This window comes from Chrysemys picta, chromosome 1 (assembly GCF_011386835.1).
Source record: "Chrysemys picta bellii isolate R12L10 chromosome 1, ASM1138683v2, whole genome shotgun sequence".
In the NCBI taxonomy this organism is placed as follows: domain Eukaryota; kingdom Metazoa; phylum Chordata; order Testudines; family Emydidae; genus Chrysemys; species Chrysemys picta.
Genome location: NC_088791.1, coordinates 165,071,208 through 165,095,128, shown reverse-complemented (window position 1 = coordinate 165,095,128; position 23,921 = coordinate 165,071,208). Strand labels below are relative to the sequence as shown.

The 23,921-nt window shown below is 39.7% G+C and overlaps 1 protein-coding gene across 22 annotated transcripts in view; it reads right to left on the bottom strand.

Annotated features, from left to right (window-relative positions):
- Positions 1-23,921, bottom strand: part of EPHA3 (EPH receptor A3) — a 469,948-nt gene that overhangs the window by 48,948 nt on the left and 397,079 nt on the right. For 21 of the 22 annotated variants that reach the window (XM_065588996.1, XM_065588965.1, XM_065589035.1 and 18 more), the window contains 5 exons: positions 22,885-23,047; positions 18,737-18,839; positions 18,196-18,263; positions 11,676-11,801; positions 3,680-3,865 (listed from right to left, as the gene is read on the bottom strand). In XM_065588996.1, the coding sequence (XP_065445068.1) occupies positions 3,680-3,865; positions 11,676-11,801; positions 18,196-18,263; positions 18,737-18,839; positions 22,885-23,047 (646 nt within the window). The remainder of the gene's footprint in view (positions 1-3,679; positions 3,866-11,675; positions 11,802-18,195; positions 18,264-18,736; positions 18,840-22,884; positions 23,048-23,921) is intronic. The other variant, XM_008166128.4, reaches the window with a different exon arrangement.

The window sequence follows — 23,921 nt, the reverse complement described above, 5'->3', positions numbered from 1 at the left end:
TCACAGACCTTTGATATTCAACACCTGCTACTGAAATGGTTAATAGCCTATTGTGAATAAACCAAGAATATAACTGATTAGAAAACTTGCTGAAACCCAGTTGCATAAGAGTACAGCAAGAGTTAGCTATTCAAAGAGTGTATCTGCAGCACACACAGTCAGTGATGCACAAAATTGTGTGTGCAGAGAAAAAAAATATTTTCAGAAGAGTCACTGGATTCTTTTGTGCCACTGAACATAAAGGATTTGCTCTGCTCAGTTGTGTGCAGAAAACCATCATCAGAATTTCAAGAAATTCAGGGAATTTAAAATGCAACTTTGACTTTATAGAGTAGCTCGTTAGACATAAGCATGAGATACATGGGATGTATACAGGCAGATTTGGCAGCCTTTTCAGACTTACTTAGGTTGTGAGCTCTAAATCAAAAAATAAATTATTTGTCATCTCAGGAAGTAAAGCGTGTTTTGACAGATCAGACCCAGATATGACATTTCTATTTGAACTGTGTAAATTAGCTATATTTTACATGACTTTACATAGTTTTATATTATTTATTTTTAGATATGCCATGTCTCCGTTTTATTTGATTACCTGTGGGCTTATGTAAACAAACAAGAAGTCTACACCTATGGCAGCATTTAGACTATATACACTGCATACCCCACCTACCATGGGTATAAATAGCAGTGTAGATGGTCAGGCACTGTCCAGGCAAGTAAATTAAAGACACGTCAGAACCTTAAGGTATGTACCTTTCGTGGCTATCTCCACACCCAAGCAGCACACTTCCTGTTCATACTGCTATTTTTTAGCAGTATAGTGTCCTGCTGCCTTCCCACTGCTGGAGCCTTTCCAGGAAAAGGATTCAGCAGTAGAGAAAAGCTCTGGCATTGGGAGACAGCGGGAAAAGCTCCAGCAGCTACCCACTGCAGGAGACTCTCTCTGCTGCCACCCCCAGAAGAGCCTTTCACTGCCACATGTAGTCACATACCAGTATGGACGTGGCCTACTTTCTATTGCAGTATGTAGCTACACATATCGTAGACACTGCTGCCAGTGTACAAGGCCCTAGTTCTCAGCGAGCAGCGCAAATCTACCCTGCACTACCCTGCCATGCACAAAGAGTTGCATAGCATGCTTTGATCTACATTGCTTTGAAACAGGAGTAGGTCAAATGGCACCAGGGAACATCGAGTGTGCTGCAGAACTCTCCACACAGACTCTTGGTGCGTGGCAGGCTTGTGTGGGGTAGATTTACATCCCAGCTTGCCACCAACTACGTGTTTGTGTAGACAAGCCCTTTGTTCCTGTCAGTTGTGAACTTCTGGAGTTACCTTCACACATTTCGGAAAACTTCTCCCAAGCAATTTCAATAACTGCAGAAACATTTATTAAAATAAGTATACAACCAATGATATCAATTTAAAGTTGCAAGAGGTCTCCCCCCACGCCCCAGCTCCAAGCAAAGCTACTGACTGAAAGAGTCAAAAAGTCGCTCCTTCCAGGGGTTTGTTTTATTGATTGACTCCTACAGAATTAGATAGGGAAGGGTAATCTTTCTGTACAATTTTCAAATTAACCCACAGAATTCTAGAGTGGGGATATAATTTTCTATTAAATTCTATAGGCTTTTAAGGGTAATTCCTATAGATGCCTTGTGGTCTCATGCCTATTAACTCCTACAGGACTTTTCCATGAGGGTGGACTTTACATTGTATTTCCAATTCAAAAAGTGCAGCTGGGATAGCTGTATTTAGTTTTTACAGTCCCCCAAACTAAACCAATCTTGGTATTTTTCATCTGTCCCTTCTTTGCCCTTTCTTACTTTCTCCTTCATTTCTTGTTTCAAGGTCTCCGGGTGGGAGACAGAACTTGTCGAAAGTGTGTTTTAAATATTTTCAGCAGCCACCCAAGGAGACCCATGTTGAATGAGGCAGGGAAGGCAGAACAAGAGCCTGTGTTCCCTTGGGAGGTCAAGGAAAAGCACCCCAAGCCTCTAAAGTATAGCACTGCTGAGGAGGAGGGGAACAGCAAGGCAGTGCTCACTGGGAGATTAGGGAGCTGGCCGGCAGGCAGTCACACTTGCTCACCGATTGCTAAGCAGCTAGTCCTATCTGCCTGTCTCTGTGCCTCTTCCTTCTGACCTTTAGTTCTGTCAGTAAAAGGAAAAGAAATGTGTCTGTATCTTGCCATTCTTCCTTTCTATCTCTCTCCCTACCGGACACCTCCCAGAGGAAGGGATTATGGGTGAAACTCTGGCCAACTCATATTAATAGCAGTTGTAGTATAGACTTCAAAGGGGCCCGAATTTCAGCCCGTGTGTCCTCACCACAAACAGATGTGTAACATCTGAGGAAGAACAGAAAGGGAATGAAGTCAGCTGGAGAAGACATGGGAAGGCAGCAATCAGAAAGCTTTGTAGGGCTAACAGGGAGCTCAGCAAAGAGTGGGCATGTGCAACAGCATCCAGCCTGCTCATATTCTCAGAAGTTCTCCACCTGCCACCTATAAATCTTTTTGAAGGCTGAAGATTGCTTCTTAACAGCCCCCCAACCTCCATCTCCCATTCTGCATGACAAGCTTGTGGGTGGGAGCATGGGTGCCCATCCTCCCCTGTTACCCCTTTCACAAACATCAACATGATCTGAGGTTGGTTATTTTTGTTATTGTTTTAAGACTAATGCCCCAATCCAGGAAAGCACTTTAGTACATACTTATATTGTTTAACGTAAGCAGTACTTGTGTGCTTCCCTGAAATGGGATGCTTTCCTCAGTCAAGGCTCAAGTGTGGACCTCAACCTGGTATCCGTATCAACACAATCTGACGTGATTTTAATAAATCATAAATGTCAATGAAAAATGTATTTTTAGCCACAGATTTGAAATGATGTCTGCTTGGTAATAAAGGAAATAGCTGCAGTAATACAATTATTACTAGTAAAATAAATGTTCCGATTTAAAACTCTGAGTCAAGACTTTAAAGGTGACTATTGACTTGGAGTGCCCAACTTGAAGCATCTTGAAAAGGGGCCTCCTTTTCATAAAGTACTAAGCACCTACCCTCTGAAAATCTGGTGGGGCTCAAGTTGGGCACCAAAAAATTGAGGCGCTCAAAATCTCTTAAAAATCTTGGATTTGGTACTTAAAACTATTACTATTAATAACTTCAGAAATGTCATGAGACTGTTCATTAAATCTATGTTAATGATAATAGCTAATGATTTAACTTGAAAATGGTGCATATTGCTTGTATCCAATTAGAAGACCTTAGGAAATCAGGCTCCAAAGAGATTATCAGGAAGAGTTTGTTGGCTGCTTTGTAGCAATTAGCTCTGGAGTACTAAATTGGTTAGTACAATCTGTCAGTGTATAATTTAGCTACCACACTCTTTTTCTTTCTTGATTCACCAGCATGCGCTATTGCAATGGAAGCTTACCTAGTCCTGCTCATCTGAATATTTGTTTCCTGCTTCTGAGGTAATTTAATGTAAACCATGAAAGTAAAGGTGCACGTTTCCCTTGTTAGAACTTTAGAGGAGTGAAATAGTTTGAACACATTCTACTAAGGCAACTGCATAAAACAATTCTGGTAGATTTTCAGAATGCATGTTTTAAAAAACTAGTTTATTGAAACACTGTTCAGCACGCCCACAGATGGTGTATACTCTACGCTCTTACTTTTGGTGACAACTCCCTCGAGACGAATGATGTTAGGATGGTCAAACTGTCCCATGATGCTCGCCTCACCCAAGAAATCTCTTCTCTGCTTTTCGGTGTAGCCAACTTTCAGGGTTTTGATTGCCACTGAAATTTCCTTTTTAGAAGGAAGCTTGAGGCGTCCACTGCACACTTCTCCAAATTCACCTGGCAAGGTGGAGGGGAGACAAAATGTGAAATCTAGTTATTCCAGCTGGAACTTCAGAGAGAAGGCTTAGCATAATAGAAGAGTCACTGAGGCAGTATCTTTAGTGCACAAGTCAGGGATCTGAGTTCTAAGCATGAGACTTTCAGGCAGTCACTTAACTTTTCCATGCTTCAGTTCTCCATCTGTAAAATTGGGTTAATGTCACTAAGCTATTTCACAGGTCCTGATGGCCCCAGAACAATGAGGGCAGAAAGTTCACTTCAGGTGTGAACTGATGCAGTGTAGGACAGCTGCAGGAGGACAAACTGAATTGGTGTAGTTATAATCAAAGCGGTGATGCATCTGCATGGACCTTGAACTGACATAATTCTGACCAAAATAGAGTTAAGCTGATTTCAAAACAGTTTAATTATTTCAGTGTAAGTGGTGAGATAAACCACTATAAGACAATTTGAGTATGGATACCTGGCAGTAGCTGCCAGAAAAAAAGGAAGGTTGTATCGTGCAGCCTTCCCATGCAGACAGGCCCTTTGTAATATTAATCAGTTAGGATCTTATCTTGCAAACACTCATAATGTGACTTCTATGGATCTATGAGACTACCATGGCAATAAGCACTACACTTGATAGTGTTTGCAGGATTGAGTCCTTCATGAAGTGCTTTTGGATCCTGAGATGGAAAATGGTAGATATTTTCTAAATATTTTTATGCATAATTTCCTGGATCAACTTTGTTCCGTTTTATATGCATATCAGCAAAAAAGGACTAATTTATAATGCAGGATCCCCTCCAAAAAAATTATCTCATGTTCCACTTTGACAAACACAAAACGTGTGGACAAATTGCTAGGTTATAATCTCACTCAGGCTGTACTAAAATTCTGCATCTACTTAATGAATATAAAAACCATAAAACAACTGAACCAGGACAATTTTAATATCGTAAAGAAAAGCTGCTATGGCAGCTGATTTTGACTCTCAGTAATCTAAATTCCAAATATTTTACAGGACTATTTCACATAATCTAATGAACAGTGCATACAGTATCAAAGCGCTAATATTCATCTTTTTGATGCAATATAAAGAACATAATGAAAAATGTAGCAAAAAGGGATAAATATGCATAAATTGCATGTTAGGTATATAAGTGACCACTCATTTATAGTTTATGATTGTGGTAGTAAGTGCATGTGACTTCCCCCGTGTGGTTTAGTTAAAAGACATAGAAAACATTTTGTTGAACAGACAACAATGGAATTGCGAAGACTTTTTTTCTCCCATAGGCCACAGTTGCATGGGGCTATTTTTTAATGTCCACTCTACATTGATAATCACCTGGTCAGCTCTCTTCCTGAAAATGCTTTGGATTTAAATGGAATGCTGTTCCCTAAATATCATAATTAGTCAGATGTTCTTGTGTAGACAAGTTTGGCTTGGAAAGGAACTAAAGTTACAGATTTGAATCTGGACAAGTTCATTTTCAGGCCAATCAGGAATTTTGTTCATGTATGTGAATGATATAGCATGTTAAGAGCAATTATCCTGTTCATACATTAACTTCTTACTAGTTACAATGTAACAATCTAATGTGAAGTAGGATTCTCTAAGCCTATGGACAACAAAAGCACTTTACAACACAATGATTCACTCTAACATCAAGTTTATTTGAGCATAAACGTTTGAAGTGTTCTCCTGCTGGTTTTTGAGCGTTATGATTCCTGATGTCAGATTTGTGTCCGTTTATTCTTTTGCGTAGAGACTGTCCGGTTTGGCCAATGTACATGGCAGAAGGGCATTGCTGGCACATGATGGCATATATCACATTGGTAGATGTGCAGGTGAATGAGCCCCTGGTGGCGTAGCTGATGTGATTAGGTCCAGTGATGGTGTCACTTGAATAGATATGTGGACAAAGTTGGCATCGGTTTTTGTTGCAAGGATAGGTTCCTCGGTTAGTGTTTTTGTTGTTTGGTGTGTGGTTGCTGGTGAGTATTTGCTTCTGGTTAGGGGGCTGTCTGTAAGCGAGGACTGGTCTGTCTCCCAAGATCTGTCACAAATATCTATTAATTGGCCAAACCGGACGGTCTCTATGCAAAAGAATAAACCGACACAAATCTGACATCAGGAATCATAACAGTCAAAAACCAGTAGGAGAACACTTCAACCTCTCCGGCCACTCAGTAACAGACCTGGAGGTGACAATTTTGCAACAGAAAGACTTCAAAAACAGACTCCATCGAGAAACTGCTGAGCTTGAATTGATTTGCAAATTAGATACCATTAACTCTGGCTTGAATAGAGACCGGGAATGGCTGAGTCATTACACTACTTGAATCTATTTCCTTATGATAACTATTCTTACACCTCTTGTCAACTGTCTGTAATTGACCATCTTGATTATCACTACAAAAAAATTTTTTCCTGCTGATAATAGGTCATCTTAATTAATTAGCCTCTTAGAGCTGGTATGGCATCTTCTCTGTATGTATATATATACTCTTATTAAATGTTCCATTCTATGCATCCGATGAAGTGGGCTGTAGCCCATGAAAGCTTATGCTCAAATAAATTTGTTAGTCTCTAAGGTGCCACAAGTACTCCTGTTCTTTTTACGGATACAGACTAACACGGCTGCTACTCTGAAATCTAACATCAAGGAGTTGATAAGCAATGTTTCTGGACACTAAAATGACTGGAAGATGTGGGAATAAAATATTTTGAAGTCCACCCTTTATCTTGTGCATTGGTTTTAATGGATTTAGTGCTCAGAGAAGCATGCTTGCTGGATTGACAGTGCTAATTCCTCCACATCCACCCATCTACCTATTTTGGAGCTATCAACTCTAGGGTGAGAGGGTCGTCATTCTCCACATACACTTGCCTTGTCTTCTGAGATTGTGAACAATGGTGTCAAATGAGATTTTTTTTTTTTACACATATAGGACTATATCCTTGTAAATTAACAGCTGTCACCAATTTAAATGGCATAGGCCATCACACAGGCATTATATGGCAACAATTTATCATCAGCACTACTCTGGATTGAATTTGAACCAACAACCCAGAAGCAAAAAAGACTCCATATCACATCACCAATCTCTATATTCTCCAGTCCTCTAGCTAGGAACTTGTTATGCCATTAATGGCATAAAAATCAAAGTAAATTAAGGTGGAATGAAATGGTGTGTGGAAATATCTCTACATACAACCGTGTACACTATTATAATAATATACATTATATTATACCCACATTCTCTAAGTTATCTCTACCTACATATTGCAAAGCCACCCACAGGTTAAGAAAATATTGTTTTAAATCATTTCTGAGTTCTGTGGAGTGCTAAATTCTGTTCCAGAACTTACACAAACCACAAAACTTCCTGATTAACCTCCCTCCCCAAGCTCTGCAAGCTAAAACTGCCAGTATGCTTTATTAAGAGCAAACAGCGCTTCAGTTCAGCTATTACCCTCAGCTCAATAGTGTTAGAACACCCTGTGAGAGGAAGACCAAAGCGTGGCTTTAAAACAAGAAGAAGAAGAAAAAACTTGCAATAAATCTTGTGATGTCCCAGCTTTGTATTTGCTTTTCTTTATGCTTTAATGGTCTGCAAAGCTATAACAAGCTAGTCTCTTACAACTACTGTTTGGTCACTGCCAATGGGGCTTGTATTTATGGTTTCAGAAGCTGGGCATTCAGGCATTCCATCCTTCATCTCTGACCAGAGTCACGAGTGAGCTGTTTATTTGATGTTTGTTTGATTTTTTTGTGAAGGGAAAGGTTATACTTGATGTCCTCCATCTCTCTGTACCATTTAGCACCAACTGTGCAATTTGGACATACGATGAATTAAAATGATTTATAAAAGTACAATATTCTTATTTCAGACCCAGTTTGAAAATCCTATTGAGCTGATTTTCAGAAATGCTGAGCACTCACAAATCTCATTGAAGCCAATAGGAGCTACAAGGCACTCAACACCTCTGAAAATCAAATCACATACCAGTAAGACGGTAGACCCCACTCGGTTGACTGCTTTATCTGTGAATAATGAGTTTACCTACATAAAACAATTTTTTTGGCTTTCATGTAAACACTGTTATGCTTTCTGAGCTGCCAAGAAAACAAGTTAATCCTTGCATAGAGTGTAACAAGGCTCCTGAGGTGTTCCAACTGGATCAACCTTTAGTCTCTTAGCATACAGTACAGGATGGGCACTGTGAGAGACCAGCTAACCAACACCCATACTGACAAGCCAACTAAAACAATTATACCAAACTTTTCTCCTATGAACCATTGTTCTGTATCCACTTAGTGGTACCCATTTGAGAAAAATGGACTGGATTCCAGCTATAAAAAAACAGCAGACACTACCTCAGTTTAGAAGGCAAGGGGGCTGTGCATACTAATGAGAATGCAGATAATGTGAGGTAGTTTTTAAGACAGAATACTAGTGGTTTTCCCTGAAATGTTTCAGTATTATTCCCTTCTTAGGTCACATTCACAGAGTCTGCATTACTTTGCCTTTCAGTCTGGTATGTCTCTTTGTCAGTAGAATGCAAATAGATATTATTGAAGGGCAGTACATGATTTAAATCAACCCAGGGAATACCAAATGTTTCTGTTAAACTGGTTGTTCGCTGCATCAGCCTTTTGTTGTGAATTTAGCCCCAGGGGAAGAATAGTAGATGAGCCTTTCTTCTGGTGTCTTTTAAATCAAAACTCCACTGCTGTGTGTGGAATGCCCAGTGACGTCCCAGTTCCACCACAGACTGGGGAGGCAGCAGGGATGAAAATTTCATAAACTTTGTGAACCTCAGCAATCTCAGAGACATATATTGCAAACTGTAATTACTGTGCTACCAGGGCCGGCTCTGGCTTTTTTGCCGCCCCAGGCAAAAAAGCCTCCCACCGCCCCCTTCCCCAGCGGGGCACGGGAGGGCGCCAAGCCCGGCCCGCGGACCGCTCTCCCTGACCAGCCGGAGCGCTGGGGGGATGGCGGAGAGCCCGGCCAGGGCTCTGCTCTCCCCGGCGGCCAGAGCGCCGGGGGAAGGGCGGAGAGCCCGGCCGGGGCTCTGCTCTCCCTGGCGGCCAGAGCGCTGGGGAGAGGGCGGAGTGCCTGCCGTGGCTCCACTCTCCCAGGCGGCCAGAGCGCCGGGGGAGGGCGGCGAGCCCACTGCGGCTCCGCTCTCCCCGGCGGCCGGAGCACCGCGCCGCCCCCTTCCAGGTGCCGCCCCAAGCACAAGCTTGGTGGGCTGGTGCCTGGAGCTGGCCCTGTGTGCTGCAAACTGTACTGAAAAGGGAGCGGATAATCCATACATGTTAGAAGTGCATTGTTTAATAAAACATTATACTAAATGTCTGTTCAATCTTCAAAAGAAACACAAACACTTAGGCCCAGTTTCAGCAAAGCACTTGCTTAACTCCATTCTCAGTCAAGAAAGTTCTTACCATGTGCTTACCTCTCCTTTTAAACCAATGGCACTTAACCACTTGCTTTGCTGCAGTGGGGCCTTAAAAAAAATAAGTGAACTGTTTTAAATAAAGGAATGAATCTGGTGAAAACTTAAAACAAGGGTGGCCTAACTTGAATTTTCTGATGCTCAGCCTCCAACTCATATCCCTTATATATTGTTTTACGTTCCATTAGAGATATTTCCTTGTCATACAGGGATATATTTTCAAAGTAACATGGTTAAGGAGGGCTTTTCCCTACTCCTTCCATTAAAGTCCCATGGCTAAAGCCCTGTGGAAAATTTAAGGAACTGCACCAGAATGTCAAGATTACCTCTCGGTTCTGCTGCTTCTGAATGCAATCCCTTCACTCCTCTGTTCTTACACGCATTTGTAAAGAAGGTGACTGACAAGCAGGGAAACGCCAAGACATCGGCTCAAATAGCATTTAAAATAAAGCCAGAATGCTCCCCTCCACATATGGGAACAGAGAAGAGACTAGGGATATGGCTGGAGGGAGTGCAAGCTCAATAGAAGACCCTCCAGGGTATTTCATGGGATTGGGGTTCTTTTAGAGACATGCTGTCATGAGGCTGGTATGGGACCAGGAATACTAGAGGCAGCACTGGGGCACAAGACCCCCACAGAGCTCATCCATCTGTCAGCTCCTCTGAGATCAGTGTAGATCTCAAGGGATTTGCAGGTTTTCAGGGCCAAACTTATTGCCATTTCTACTCGGGTGGAATGAGAAAAGGAATTTCTTTTTTTTTTTTTAAATAGTCTCTTTCTTCCCCTTTGCAATACATTTATTTTCAGCCTTCTCTGAATCAAGTCTGTTCCCCCTCAATTTCATATAATATCATATGCACCATAATAAAAATGTCATAACAATGAGCTATATATATATGGTATACAATTGCATATCTTCTGCTTTTAAGATTTCTATGGTGCGTGGAGACTAACGTATTCACTAGGAACCACAAGGTTATCCGGGACGACTGTGGGCAGCTTAAGAGAAACAAAATTTGCTCCTGGATTTGGATTTTTTTAATCTCTCTCTCTCTTTCTGTCCCTCACCCCATGTTACGTCTACCACATCTGTGTGTAGTGTGCACACTGTAACACTGCCTTTATTGAAGATGATGGAGAACAGTGCACTCTTGTGGGACAAAATTAAAACTACGAGGGAACACAAATTTCACCATTGTGGAAGATAATCTGACTTTTTCACACTCACCCTGGCAGCAGCAAAAAAAATAAAATAAAAATGGCACAATGTTCCTTCAAAGGGGGCCTGTGATGAGGTGCACTGAATGCACTTGCTTGGCTTTTTTCTTAAAAAGAGAAAATCCTACCAAAGCTTTCATCATACAACAGAAGGCTGCTCTTTCTCAAATTTCCTCAAAATTTGAATGAGAACAGTAAAATATTAGGGGAAAAAGTGAGAAGGAAGCAATAAAATTAATAATCAGAGAATATCTGGCAATTTTCACTGGATTAAAAATTGATTCTGATTCTCACACAAATGATTTAATTTAGGGGGAAAGTGAAGATGCTAAGTTTCTGATTTGACAAACCATATTCTGTCACTGTACATGAAGGAGTGAGTGTCCATTATACAATGGGTTACATGCTACATTGCAATAGGAACAATGTAATTCAGTGAGATATTCAGTAATATTTTACTCTTACTCTGAAATCCACCCATTTTTACTGTTTGTTTTTATTAAAGCCAGAATTCAAGGGCATCTGTATGGCTCAGACAATGGGTTATGGGGCAGAGAACCCTTCACTCCTAAATCACTAATTCAAATCCAAACCAGTGACCAAAATCAAGCCAGTGACCAAAGGTCAAAGCAGTCTGATGTTTGGTGACCTTTATGAAATAAGTTTGAGGTATCAGTCCAGTCCTAATAGTCACATGTCCATATAACAAAGCACATCTTCACAGTTAGCACTGTTTCCCATGTGACAGATTCTAAAGAGAGACTCGGGACTGAATGGGCATGGACTATGAACCAGCCTTTCATTTTTTATGGTGCTTTCTCCAAAAGAGGGTGGAGTGGCAGTTTTGGGAAAGGGATCACGTTGTTGTCTGCACTGTGCCTGCTCTGGAGAAAAATCTCAGATGCGTGGGTTCAGAACTGGCAATCTAGAACCTTTCGCATGCATTAAAGTCAGCTTGTTAACCTGTTCAACGTCATCCCAATAACTGTTCGCTTCTTGCTATGAAAAGAGAATGCTACAGTTACACTTTGCCGATACCTGTCTGAATGTGTCCGGGTATAACGATTTAGAGTAATATACTGAGGAAATCACCTCATGTCTTTCAATTTGACATTAATTATGGCTGTTACCTGCTCCGACAACTTTATCAATTGATATAGTGGTAGCGTCTAGTTCCTTGGCAAATTCATGGACAGCCTGATTGGGGTCCTCGTACGTATGTGGATCTACATAAGTCCTGAGACCTGGGAGTTTTACTGTTAAAAAAGGGAGAGAAAAAAAAAAACATTACTTGGTGTTAATTACTCATACCTAGGGAACCAAATGAGAGCATAAACTGCAACATATGAACCCGGCAAATCACTATAGTAATAAAAGGGCCCATTACTTCCTCAGATTGAACATGTGAAATGAGCTTCTTTTGAAGGTTTCTGAGATTTCAGGTATTAATAACATGGACATGAACTTGAAACTCAGAAACAAATACACTTTTTCATGTCATTAATGCATTTATTTGTATGTAGATACCATCAGGTTTGAAAGGATGCTTTTAAACTCACCTGTACTTGATAAGCTTGGTGGCTTTTTGAATATTAAACCTCAATCTCATTAAGTTCTCTCTCTGTTGAGAGGCTTCTTTACACTTACATTTTTGGGGGTAGCACACAGAGGCAAGGCCTCAAATGCATATGATAATACTGCAGTGTAACATGAAGAGTTCTTAAAAAAGATTCTACAGAACACTAATTTCAAACATTTTAGCTCTGAATAGTCTCAGACTTCCAACTGGATGCATTAGAAAAGACGGTGGAAATAATTAGCACTCTATAAGGATAGTGGCAGATTGTTGTTATTTAGCTTTAGTGACACTGCTCTACAGCCAAAATGCTTCTGAAATAAATGTAGTCAAACTTTACTAATTCTGGGTCACTGAGAACGAAAATGATGCTTAAAATTGTTGATTGGCTCTAGTTTTCAATATATGCTATTGGGTCAGTATATACGACCCTTGACTTGGGAATGGCGGAGGATAAGTGAGTTATAAAGGGAAGGGATCTCAATTTAAACCAGAAATGACTAAAATACATCTTTGACTGGATCTATGAATAAATCTATGACTGGGTTTGGACAGTATTTGCTTTTTAGGCAAAACAATGAATAATGCAATCTGAAGCTGGTATTGCGTCATACATGATATGAATTGCATCATGTTATTCCTAGAAGTCCTGGATGATGCAATCATAACGAAGCTTACATCACTCTGCTGAACAAATTGCCCTATATCAGCTCTAGAAATCATACAGTGTCATGCTCTCTTATTTGTCAGTGTTTCATTTTGCAAAGGGACACATTTCTGTTTAGCCAAAGTGAGCAGAGATGCCTCATACGTGTGTGAACAGTGCAGTAACTTCTGCTATGTTCGTGGTGAAGTGACTTTTGCATCACAAAAGCGCAGTATAACCACTATGGTTAAGAAAGCCTATCACCTTTATTTTGGCTGCAAAATTGGAGATCAGGACAAGAGGTGGGCCCCACACATATGCTGCAACACTTGTGCAACAAATCTTCGCCAGTGGTTGAACAGGAAAAGGAAATCTATGCCTTTTGCAGTGCCAATGATTTGGCGAGAGCCAACAGATCATACCAGCAATTGTTACTTCTGCATGGTGCCTCCAGTTGGGAAAGGTGTGTCAAAGAAGAAAAAGTGGACTGTGCATTATCCAAACATTCCATCAGCTATACGCCCAGTACCCCAAGGAGAAGGACTGCCGGTTCCTGATGCACCAGAATCATTCTCACTTGAGTCAGACGAGGAAGAGGAAGAGGATGAAACTTCTGGTCCTGAACCATCAATGTCACAGGACCCACATTTTCTCACATCCTCCTCCTCTGAACCACACCTCATAACACAAGGTGAACTGAATGACCTTGTCAGGGATTTTGAACTACCCAAGAGTAAGGCAGAGCTGATGGGCTCCAGACCACAGCAGTGGAATCTCCTGGCAGGTGATGTTAGAGTTTCCATGTTCCATGACCGTCCAAAGGATCTTGTCCCATTCTTCTTCATGGAAGGTGATCTTGTAGCCTGCAACAACATTGATGGTGTGATGGCAGCCCTCAACATCGTTCACAATCCAGATGAATGGAGACTGTTCATTGATTCATCGAAGACGAGTCTTAAAGCTGTTTTACTGCATAATGGCAATGTTTTACCATCAATTCCAGTTGGTCATGCAGTCCATATGAAGGAAACATATGACAACATGAAACAACTTTTGAGGTGCATAAACTATGACCAACATCAGTGGCAGCTTTGTGGCGATTTGAAGGTTGTTGCTCTCTTGCTTGGTCTGCAGACTGGATACACAAAGTCCTGCGGATAGTCGTGCAAGAGATTCCCACTACATCAAGAAAGAGTGGCCACTCCGACAGTCATTGGAGCCTGGGAGGAAAAGTGTTCAGCATCCACCATTTGTTGAATCAAGGAAGATTTTGTTACCACCCTTACACATCAAGCTGGGTCTGATGAAGAACTTTGTCAAGGCATTCACAAAACACAAGCAGCTTTCAAGTACCTCCGTGGAAAATTTCCAAGGTTAAGTGAAGCTAAGATAAAGGAAGGTGTCTTTGTTGGTCCTCAGATTCATGAACTTCTTCCAGATGATGCATTTGACCATGCACTGCGTGGCAAGGAAAAGACGGCATGGAAAGCCTTCCAGTTAGTGGCAATAAATTTTCTCGGAAACAACAAGGCAGACAACTACAGGTTTTGGTGGAAAACCTCCTCAAGGCATACAAAAGCCTTGGTTGCAACATGTCACTAAAGATACATTTTTTGCACTCTGATCTAGATTTTTTTCCACCGAACTGCGGAGCAGTGAGCGACGAGCACGGCGAGCGATTTCACCAGGACATTGCAACAATGGAGAAACGCTATCAGGGCAAATGGAGCCCATCAATGCTTGCAGACTATTGCTGGACAGTGACAAGAGATGCTCCATTTAATGAATACAAGAGATAAGCCAAGAAGCACCAAGTAGACACTGAATAGGACTAAACTATGTACATAATAGTTTTTTGCCTTTTGTTTCATAATACATTTTATTTATATAACCCTTTTGCTGATTTTTAAAGTGTTACATAAACAGGACAGGTGAAATATCATGTAAAGCAATCATCAACACATGAAAAGACCTAGGTTTACAATTTATGATTAAAACTCTACTATCTACACAATATACATAGACATAAATATATATGACAATATACATAGACATAAAATGTAAAAACTTAAATATCTTAGAAACAGTAGCCAATCAGTTGTTTTAATTGTCATATTTGAATTCCGCACATCAAAATACATAATAAATAGCACATTTTATCTCTGAAGCAGACGACTTCTCAACAATTGTAGACCAGTGTAATGCTGATACAAACATTATCATATCATTGCCTTCCACAGTTTTCTGGTCTGTGGTTATCTGTTCATCCAGGGCAAGCAGTAGAATCAAATGAATGCTTGGGACTGTATGGGTTTTAGGGGCAAGTCACAAGTTGACCTCATTATTCCTTCCAGCAGCCGGGCGGGAGAGAGGGAAAACACAATTCCAGATTCCCCCCCTGCCTCTGGCAATGATACTAGAGGCAAGCCATAGCCTTATTCCGCTTCCCCTGCCACTTAGTCATGGGCCGCTCCTGCTTGGGTCTGATAAATGAATATAGGGCCAGTTGTACAATTTAAGTAAGATGTTTCTTTAACAACAAGTAAAATAACTACACACTCAGGAGTATCCTTTCCAAGTATGGCCCTACAGATTGTGTCAGACCTGTGCTCCATTTAAAATATGCTTTGCAGTGAGAGAGAAAGAGAGACGGAGACAGGAGTGGGGGAGGGAAAGAGACCTTTCCAACATCAGGTAGAATGTGGCATTATTTTAACAAACCATTACAAATGTCTTCTTGCAAAGCTTATGAAATATCAATTTTAAGAAGATTTATTGGCCTCAGAACTGACAGAGAAATTACAAGAATGAGTTCCCGTGCTAATTGCCTCTAAAACAATGCAAACTAAGAGTCATACTCTGAACAGAAGGGCTGTGTGTGTGTATACTATAAATACTGAATGTGTTTCCCTAAAGGGTCTGATGATTAAAGAATCATTCACAAGTAAAACAAAAAGTAATTGGCCGTATATTGCTGTTGGTAAAAAAAAAATCTCGTAAATGCTCCTTTCCGTCCAGTTTCAATGTATGTTACAGGCTCCCTCATACCCCCCAATAAAAATAACAATTAAAAGCTTCAGCATGGTGGGGGGTTTGGCTGCTGATTTTTAATGCTGACCCCAGAGGTTCTCAAGATCAGGCGATGGTGACTGCAAGGAGAATAATCCCTTCACACCAATAATTAAGGGCAGCCCGTATAGTAACTGGGTTCTGTCATGAAAAAACAGATAATAAACACATGCACATGTGTTAAGCTGTGCTACTTTACAGCTCATTCTGTGCAAACATAATAATTTACATTTCCATTTTACCAGCATGAACTGCCCAAAGGGTAGCAAAAAGTAGAAAGGGCCTAGCTAAAGTGGGCAAGGGGAGAGGATCTGAATAGGTGAAACATTTCTTGTCCTTTGAGGTACTATTATAGGATTTGTAATAAGGCTGCAGGGAATAGTTCATGGCTGGAGCTTTTTTTTTTACGTAATTCAGAATTAACTGACTGAAGTAGACCAGCTGCTGTATTTAAGATGCAGAAAGTTTATGACAGCCATGGAAGTTATTTTATCCTCTTGCAGTTAATACAAGAGAATTTTTGTTTCTTTGAATAAGACTGTAAAATAGCAGAAAAAAATAAAGTTTCAACAGCCACATGCGCACACACAAAAAAATCCTGACTGCTATAATGTGTGTGTATAATCAGTTACTGCTTTTAGGATATTTCTCAGTAAATTTATCAAAGCTCAGAATACGTGACCTATTGGATTCTCACCATATCCTCAGGATCAGAATGACACTACTCAGAAAACAGTACATAGATAGACAAAGCCAAATTTAAAGCAGTATAATCCACAGGAATGTAAGTGCACTGACAAGTTTAAGAATAGTGATTGTGACATTCCATTGCGGGGGGGGGTGGGGGGGGGAGTAGGGAGAGCAAACCCTGACCTGTTATTTGTCCATGACACTTTTAGTTAATGGTGGCTTTTATTTTATAACCTAATTAAATTTGAGTGATGAAGCATTAATGTTATGGGACACATACAACTATATAGATTGTTTCAGCCTAGTTTGTTAGCTGTCAACATGCAGCACTAAACAATCTGATATCACAGCCTGTGTGTTCCATGAAATGGGGCAGGAGGCAGAGACAGAGAGAGAGAGAGAGTGCGTGCACGCACGGTTATTGGAGAATAGATGGCTCCAGACAAAATGTATAATATGAACTACCCCAAGCATCAAAGGCCCCATTGTGACTGTAATTAGGAAGCAGTTCTAATTTCCAGCTAGTGCAAGGGAACACTATTGTGGGAAAAGGTCATTTAATTTTTACTTCGGATACTACTGTCTACTACACCAAACCACTGTCTTGTGAGATGGTAATGTCACTGCTATGCGCAAAAGGGTACATAAAGAGGAAAGCCATTTAGCCATAAACTAAAATAACCTTAAATTGCAATTTGCTACACAATATAAATACAAGATACCATATTCTTTACAGTGCTGTTTTGGGGCCTTCATTTGTAGATGAAGCTGTTTAAAAACAGACTATGCACTTATTCTCAGAATGGACTAAGTGCATGAGAAACAAACTGTTTATGAATGGTGGCTTCAAAAACCATGTTCTTTCTGCCAGAATCATAAACACAAAAATAACTTGAGTAATTAACTTTAAGATGTTACAAGGGTGTCCAAAAGACGCCTTAGACCAGACAAGATCTTGTATCTTTATAAATCGCTATTTGATGATTGTAAAATAAGGCCCTGATCTAAAGACTATTGAGATCAATGGGAAGACTCCCATTCTCTTCAATAGGCTTTGTCAAGCCCTAAGAGAGCACAACTAAATGCTTCACTCTTGTCAACTGGCTTCCATGCATTAAGACATTACACAGAACACTTTCATTAAGCACATTGAAATTTGTAAATGACACCACACTTAGCAGGCATTCCTGTCTTCAGAAACTGCTCCAAAATCTCTTTCAATAAATTGAACCTAATTCAAATCGAAGTTTATTAGCAGACCAACTTTATCAAGTAAACTGTTTTTGTTGGTCAAGATAGGATTCACTGTTTTTGTTGCTTGCTTAGGAAAATGTTATTTAGATGTCACCAATGGTTAATAATAAGGCAGTTGATGCTATGCTTCGCATTTCAGTAATGCACAGTTTAATCGATGTAGTATTACTAATCACATGTATCATTTGAGAACAGCCAACACTTTTTTGTTCATTACTAATCTGACCCTGGAGGAAAGAGGTTGAAACAAAGATTAATTAGCGGGGAGAACTCTTCTCCACAAAAGAAAAAAAAAATATTTTCTCCCAATTGCATTTCAATTTATTAGTTTCCTTTTTATTTAATCTGAAAAAACATCAGTTGTCTTAGGGATTCACTTTGTAAAACAGGAAATTATAAGTCTTCAGTAACTTACAATGTCCATTACCAAAATGCAGCCTCTTCTCATCAGCACCATGTTTAGATTTGTTATAGCCACAGAATCTACAAGCAACAGAGAACAAATATGAAGAAACATATAAAAGTTTATATGTTAATTGCATATGGAAACAGACTAAAATGTTTTCCCTAAACAATTAAATGCCTGTTTGAAAGTTTAATGATATTTACATTCTCTGTACCCTACAGAGGCACACTATGTTCTCAGGGAATACAAGGCAATTGACTAATGAGAGGATTTGGTGATTTTTGACCCCTACAGTTTAGTTCTACAATTGCCTAAGAATGTGTTTGTAGCATTTTTAACAACTACTATATGATTGGTGCTGCTATTGTTAGCAGGCTCATTACAGAATATGCAACAGTGCTTTGAGCTGGTAGGCTGCACACGATGGGAAGGTGAAGTCCAACTATTTTACTGCCTGACAGCATTTGATTGACTGTGCTCATCAAGTCACCGTGGCAGATGATGGAAAATGGAAGTAGGTGTAAATGTCTAAGACAGATGATGAACTAACCTCCCAATCAGGACGTACACCACGACTGTGAGGAGAATAATTGCTACGGCAGCTGAAATGGCAATCATTACAACCTGGCTATTTTCGCTGGAGATGGAGAATGCTGGAAAGTTAAAAAATAATGTAAATAAATTAAAATAATGGCATTAAACACATCACAGCACACAAACCCAGGGCAGCTAATAAATTAGGTAACCGCTGCTTTGTTCTGAACTTTGAAAACACCTTCCTGCCCTATTCTTAAGTAATTCTTCATCATATACAAACATATGGAGAGAAAGGGAAAGTTTCCCCTCATTGCCTTTGCAAATTTGCGAAGTTTTTTTCTGATAAAAAATATTATTGTTATTGTTATGGATGCTGCTGCTGCTGCTAATATCTATTATTGTCATTCCTGAGGAAGGATGACATTTTTAGGGAAGAAGTCCAAGCAAGTCAATACCTATAATTATTATTTACACTTCTATAAGATAATGTAGCTGAGGATCTCAAAGGAATTTAGTGAGCTAAGCCCCATAATATCCTTGTGAGGCAAGAGATTATTATCCTAATTTTACATTTGGGAAGAAACTGGATCGGAAAAATGCCTCTTCAGAATTGGGGCAACAAGTTTGTGGGCTGTTGAGCAGAGGGAAATGGAGAGAAGGAGCTCCAAGATGGTAAGAATCTATAAATGAATTCAGGGAAGCAACTCACTATGAGGTTCAATGGGGAAGAACTCCTTAGTGATGGCTCAGTTTCTACATTGAAAGAAGTCACTATGCATTATGGGCATGACCTATCTCATGTTCCACAGATTAGAGACATACAACAGGGCTTGTGTGGCCTTGGTAGCCTAGTAATTGTGATCAAATTGTGGGAAATTTCATATCTACCCATATAAAATGTACAGCTATTATGGTGATATATATTTATAGTTGTGGCCTGTCACCTCTTCTCCAAAATGTATTGGTCTTCTTCTTTCTATTTATCTTACAGCGGCATCTTCAATGTATACATATTTTAATCATGTTAAAAACAACCTAAAATGAACAGAAGTGATTTTTTCCCCCTTATCATTGCTACCATTAATGCCTTTTTCTTGGTACTCCTTGTTTGTCAGTTATGCTAAAAGATGAAGGTCACCACAATAACCATTTGAAACAAAGTGATTTTAAAACAAGGAGCTCAGTTATTTCCCAGAATAAGAGCTGGGTGAAAAAACAGTTCACATACCTCAAACATGTCAAGTGCAAGATCATTTGGCTTCTTGCTAAATTTCTGTGTTTATTTTTATGACATTGTAATCTCTGAACAGAATGTTTCTTAAACCTCAGACTCTCAATCCTTATTACAAGTCTTGTATCTTTATAAATTGCTATTTGGTGATTGTAAAATAAGGCCCTGATCTAAAGACTATGAGATCAATGGAAAGACTCTCTAGTGCCCCAACTACAAATAAAGGACTCATACTTGCAAATGTTTACTTATTTCAGTAGTCCTTACATTAACTGTACAAATGACTTCAGTAAGGATACTTACGTGATTAAAAGTGTGCCGGATATAACCCCACAAGAGAAGAGTTAATTCATTAAATTGGATTATGTTATTAAATTATTGAAAAAAACAATTTAATTTCTCTTGGAACTTCTTACACTGGATGTTTGTTTTATGCTGAGAGGGTGTAAATTGCCCAGGTGCACAGGACCAGTATAAGGTCTGTGCACTACTTTGCTCCCATGTATATGGTGCATTGGCCTGGAATAGGTACCCTGAATTCTGCAGGAAGGGTGACCATTCTGAAAACATTTTCATTCCATTCCCAGACTGAAATTTTATCTTGCAAATTTTTCAGCTGGATTTTTTTTTTTAAATAAGCTTTTTTTTGGTTAACTTTTTGAAATCTGTCATTTTTGAAAAAAATCCACCTCGTTAGTAAGCTGAGTAGTTAAAACTTGCAAGGCAAAATACCCTGGAAAATGATCAGTGGAAAATGGGCCATATTGCCTGAAAGGGCCACATAACAGATGACAAATGACAAATAAAAACTGACAACTGGGCTGAAGAAAACCAAGCTAAACCTTTCTTCTAAAGTTACTGTCAAAAAAAAAAAAATAAGGAACATTTAAAAAAAGAAAGAAAAGAAAATCATTTGGCAAAATGTTTCACGTTCAAATAAAGCCCATTTATGACTTTCCCCCATCCCCCACCCATCTCTAGTTGCGCGGCTCAAACTGTTTTTCCAAGCAAAAATGAAGGGGTATTGGCAGTTCAATTTTCAAACGTGGAAGAGTGCTGCACTGAAACAGAGCATTCTAACAGCCCGCATAGGTAATTTTGCTCATGTAAAGAGTCTCATTGTGACTCACTGCAAACTATTTATGCATGCAAAGGTAAACTGGTATTACTCACGTGACCAAAGTTATGCATGTGCATAAATGTTTGCTTGACTGGGGCCTAAGTATCTAAGGTCTCAATTCAGCATTGATTTCAATGGAATAACTCGTTCTTAACGTGAGATACATACTTAGTACACTGCTGAATCAGTATCTAAATGCACAGCTTGTGTGCCTACATACTGATCTAAGGCCAGGTCTACACTACAAACTTACATCGGTATAACTACGTTGTTGGGGGGATGAAAAATCCACCCCCCCCCGCGCGACCCAGTCATACCAACCTAATCCCCAGTGTAGATAGCACTATGTCAACGGAAGGGGTTCTCCCTTCAACATAGCTACTGACTCTTAGCCCTAGTCTACACTACAAAGTGAGGTTGATGTAAGCTACCTTACATCGACCTAACGCTGCAAGTGTTTACAGTAAAATGTAGCTCCCACCAATGTAACTTGCCCACTCCACCTCTGTGAGTGGCATGGCGCTTAAGTCGATGCAGTGTCAGTGTAGACACTGCGTTCCTTACATCGACTGTTGCTGTCTTTCAGAATCTATCCCACAATGCCCCACACTGACAGTTAAATCAGTGCAAGCGCTCCTGGTGAGGATGTGCACCGCCAACACAAGACGCACAGTGTGGACATGCAAAAGCAAATTAATTACTGCGGTGGCTGTATGTTGACATAATTTAGATCAACTTAATTTTGCAGTGTAGACTTTCCCTCCTGGAGGTGGATTAACTACACCACAAGGAGAAACACTGCCATCAGCATAGTAGCACCACTGCAGCATTTTAAGTGTAGTCACGCCCTTAGAATTGAAATGTAATATTTGAACAAGCTACTACTGACCCTCTATTTGAAAACTGGGCCCAAAGTTTCCTCAGAGGAGAAACATCAGGAAAGGTACACTGGACACCATAACTTTTAGTGTTTCTTTTAAAAACATCTCTAAGTCTTTAAAATTGCTCTTTTGACTTTCTAACTTCAGACAGGACCAGCTCTTTCAGTGCTAATGGAACAAATAAAATAACCACTCAACTTTGTACTTCTTTAGTAGCTCCATCTAAAACACTCAAAGTGTTTCATAAAAGCTAGTGATTAAACCTCATATTGCAACTGTCAGGTGGATAAGTATTGTCTCCACCTTATAAAAGAGAAAACTGAGTCACAGCATTAAATGACTTGTTTAAGGGTCACACAGAAATTTAGTGGCCGATATGGGAATAGAGCTTCCATTGTCTAAATCCAGCCCTGGGATTTAACTGAAACACCATCCTCCTTCTCCTGATTATACCAAATTCACCTCATGGCTACTTAAGGCAAGCAGCTATGCTCCTCGGTGATGAGGATAATTATGCACTGACTTATGGGAATAGAGGAAAAATGAGACCCTCATTCTCTTGGAGCACTGAGTTTTTACAGTTCGCAGAGTGAGGCAACAAGCTTGGAATATTATGACATTATTAGGCTGTTACTGTATCAGACTTCCTTCCTCAGCAGGAGCTGCCATCGCGCATAGGATCATATTAATTCTGGCAACGGGAATAAGATAGGACAGGGAATGGAAGAAAATATCACCTGTGCTATTTACAGTATACTCTATACAGCATATTTCAATTTTAATGATAAACTATAAAATTATATAGTTATATTGCCCAAAAGACACATAATAAATAGTTACAAATCACATTTGCTAAACTAAACTAGAGAGGGAATGAAGCTAGCCATTATTGAGCAGGAAAACACTTCGTCATTTGAAATAATACATACAATCTGGACTGGTTTCAAACTCAAATTTGCGGCTGTTTGTTCCATATCCAGCTGCAGTCCGGGCTCGGATTTGGAAGACGTAGGTGGTATCAGGTTTGAGGCCACTGATGGTAACGTTGGTTCCTCTCGCTCTCAGGATAGTATAACTTGTCTCTTGTTCCTGCTTTGGGGAAAGAAAACTGCTACATTAAAACCCAACATACTTCAAAACAATTAAAGCAACACCTTGTTTACTACAATATTACCCAAGAAGCATTGTCAAGTTTTTTTCAGTACTAACAATTACGAACTAAGTAAACTTTGTGCAGCCATGCAATTTAAATCATCATGGATCTGCAGATGAGCAAGAATCTCAAATCATTAGGGATTCTTTTACCTGGTACTATATATTCTATTTATGAGACATTTTATTTAACATTTTGCTATTGCTTCGCCTATACTATTCACTTGTTCTATTACATGAAAATGACAATAAAAAATGTTATTTAAAACCCATAAATCCTAGCATCTCCAACTGCACCAAATTAGAAGCCAATTTAAGTCTATTTAGAATCTTTAGTGCCTTGCAGCCCTACAGCTTTGGCTCAGCCTTTACTGCTATATGTTTTACACGGCATTTTTTACCTTTATAGCAATAAGAATAATACTCAAGAACTTTACCTTAGTTTTACACACAGGTTAATAGAACTATATAGCACTTAAACTCTGGACCTGAGCTTGCAGTCCCCTCTCATGCCAAAACACCCTAAAGTCAGTGGAGGTTTTGCCTGAGTGAGGTCTGGGCTGTAAGAATCAGAGAGGTCAATGTATCTGCTTTTTTCCCATCTGCCAAAGAATAATGTGTAATATCCATACTATGGATAGGTATATATATTTGTGTGTATGCACATACATATACACACACAAAAAGCACCGTCAGAAAAAAAAAATCTCTGTATTAGTGTTTTATATATTTATTTTTCTGACAGTGTGTTTTGTATGTAAAAATAGACAACTTAGCAAGTTTGGGCACATTTTATACCTTGCAAAAAGTTAAT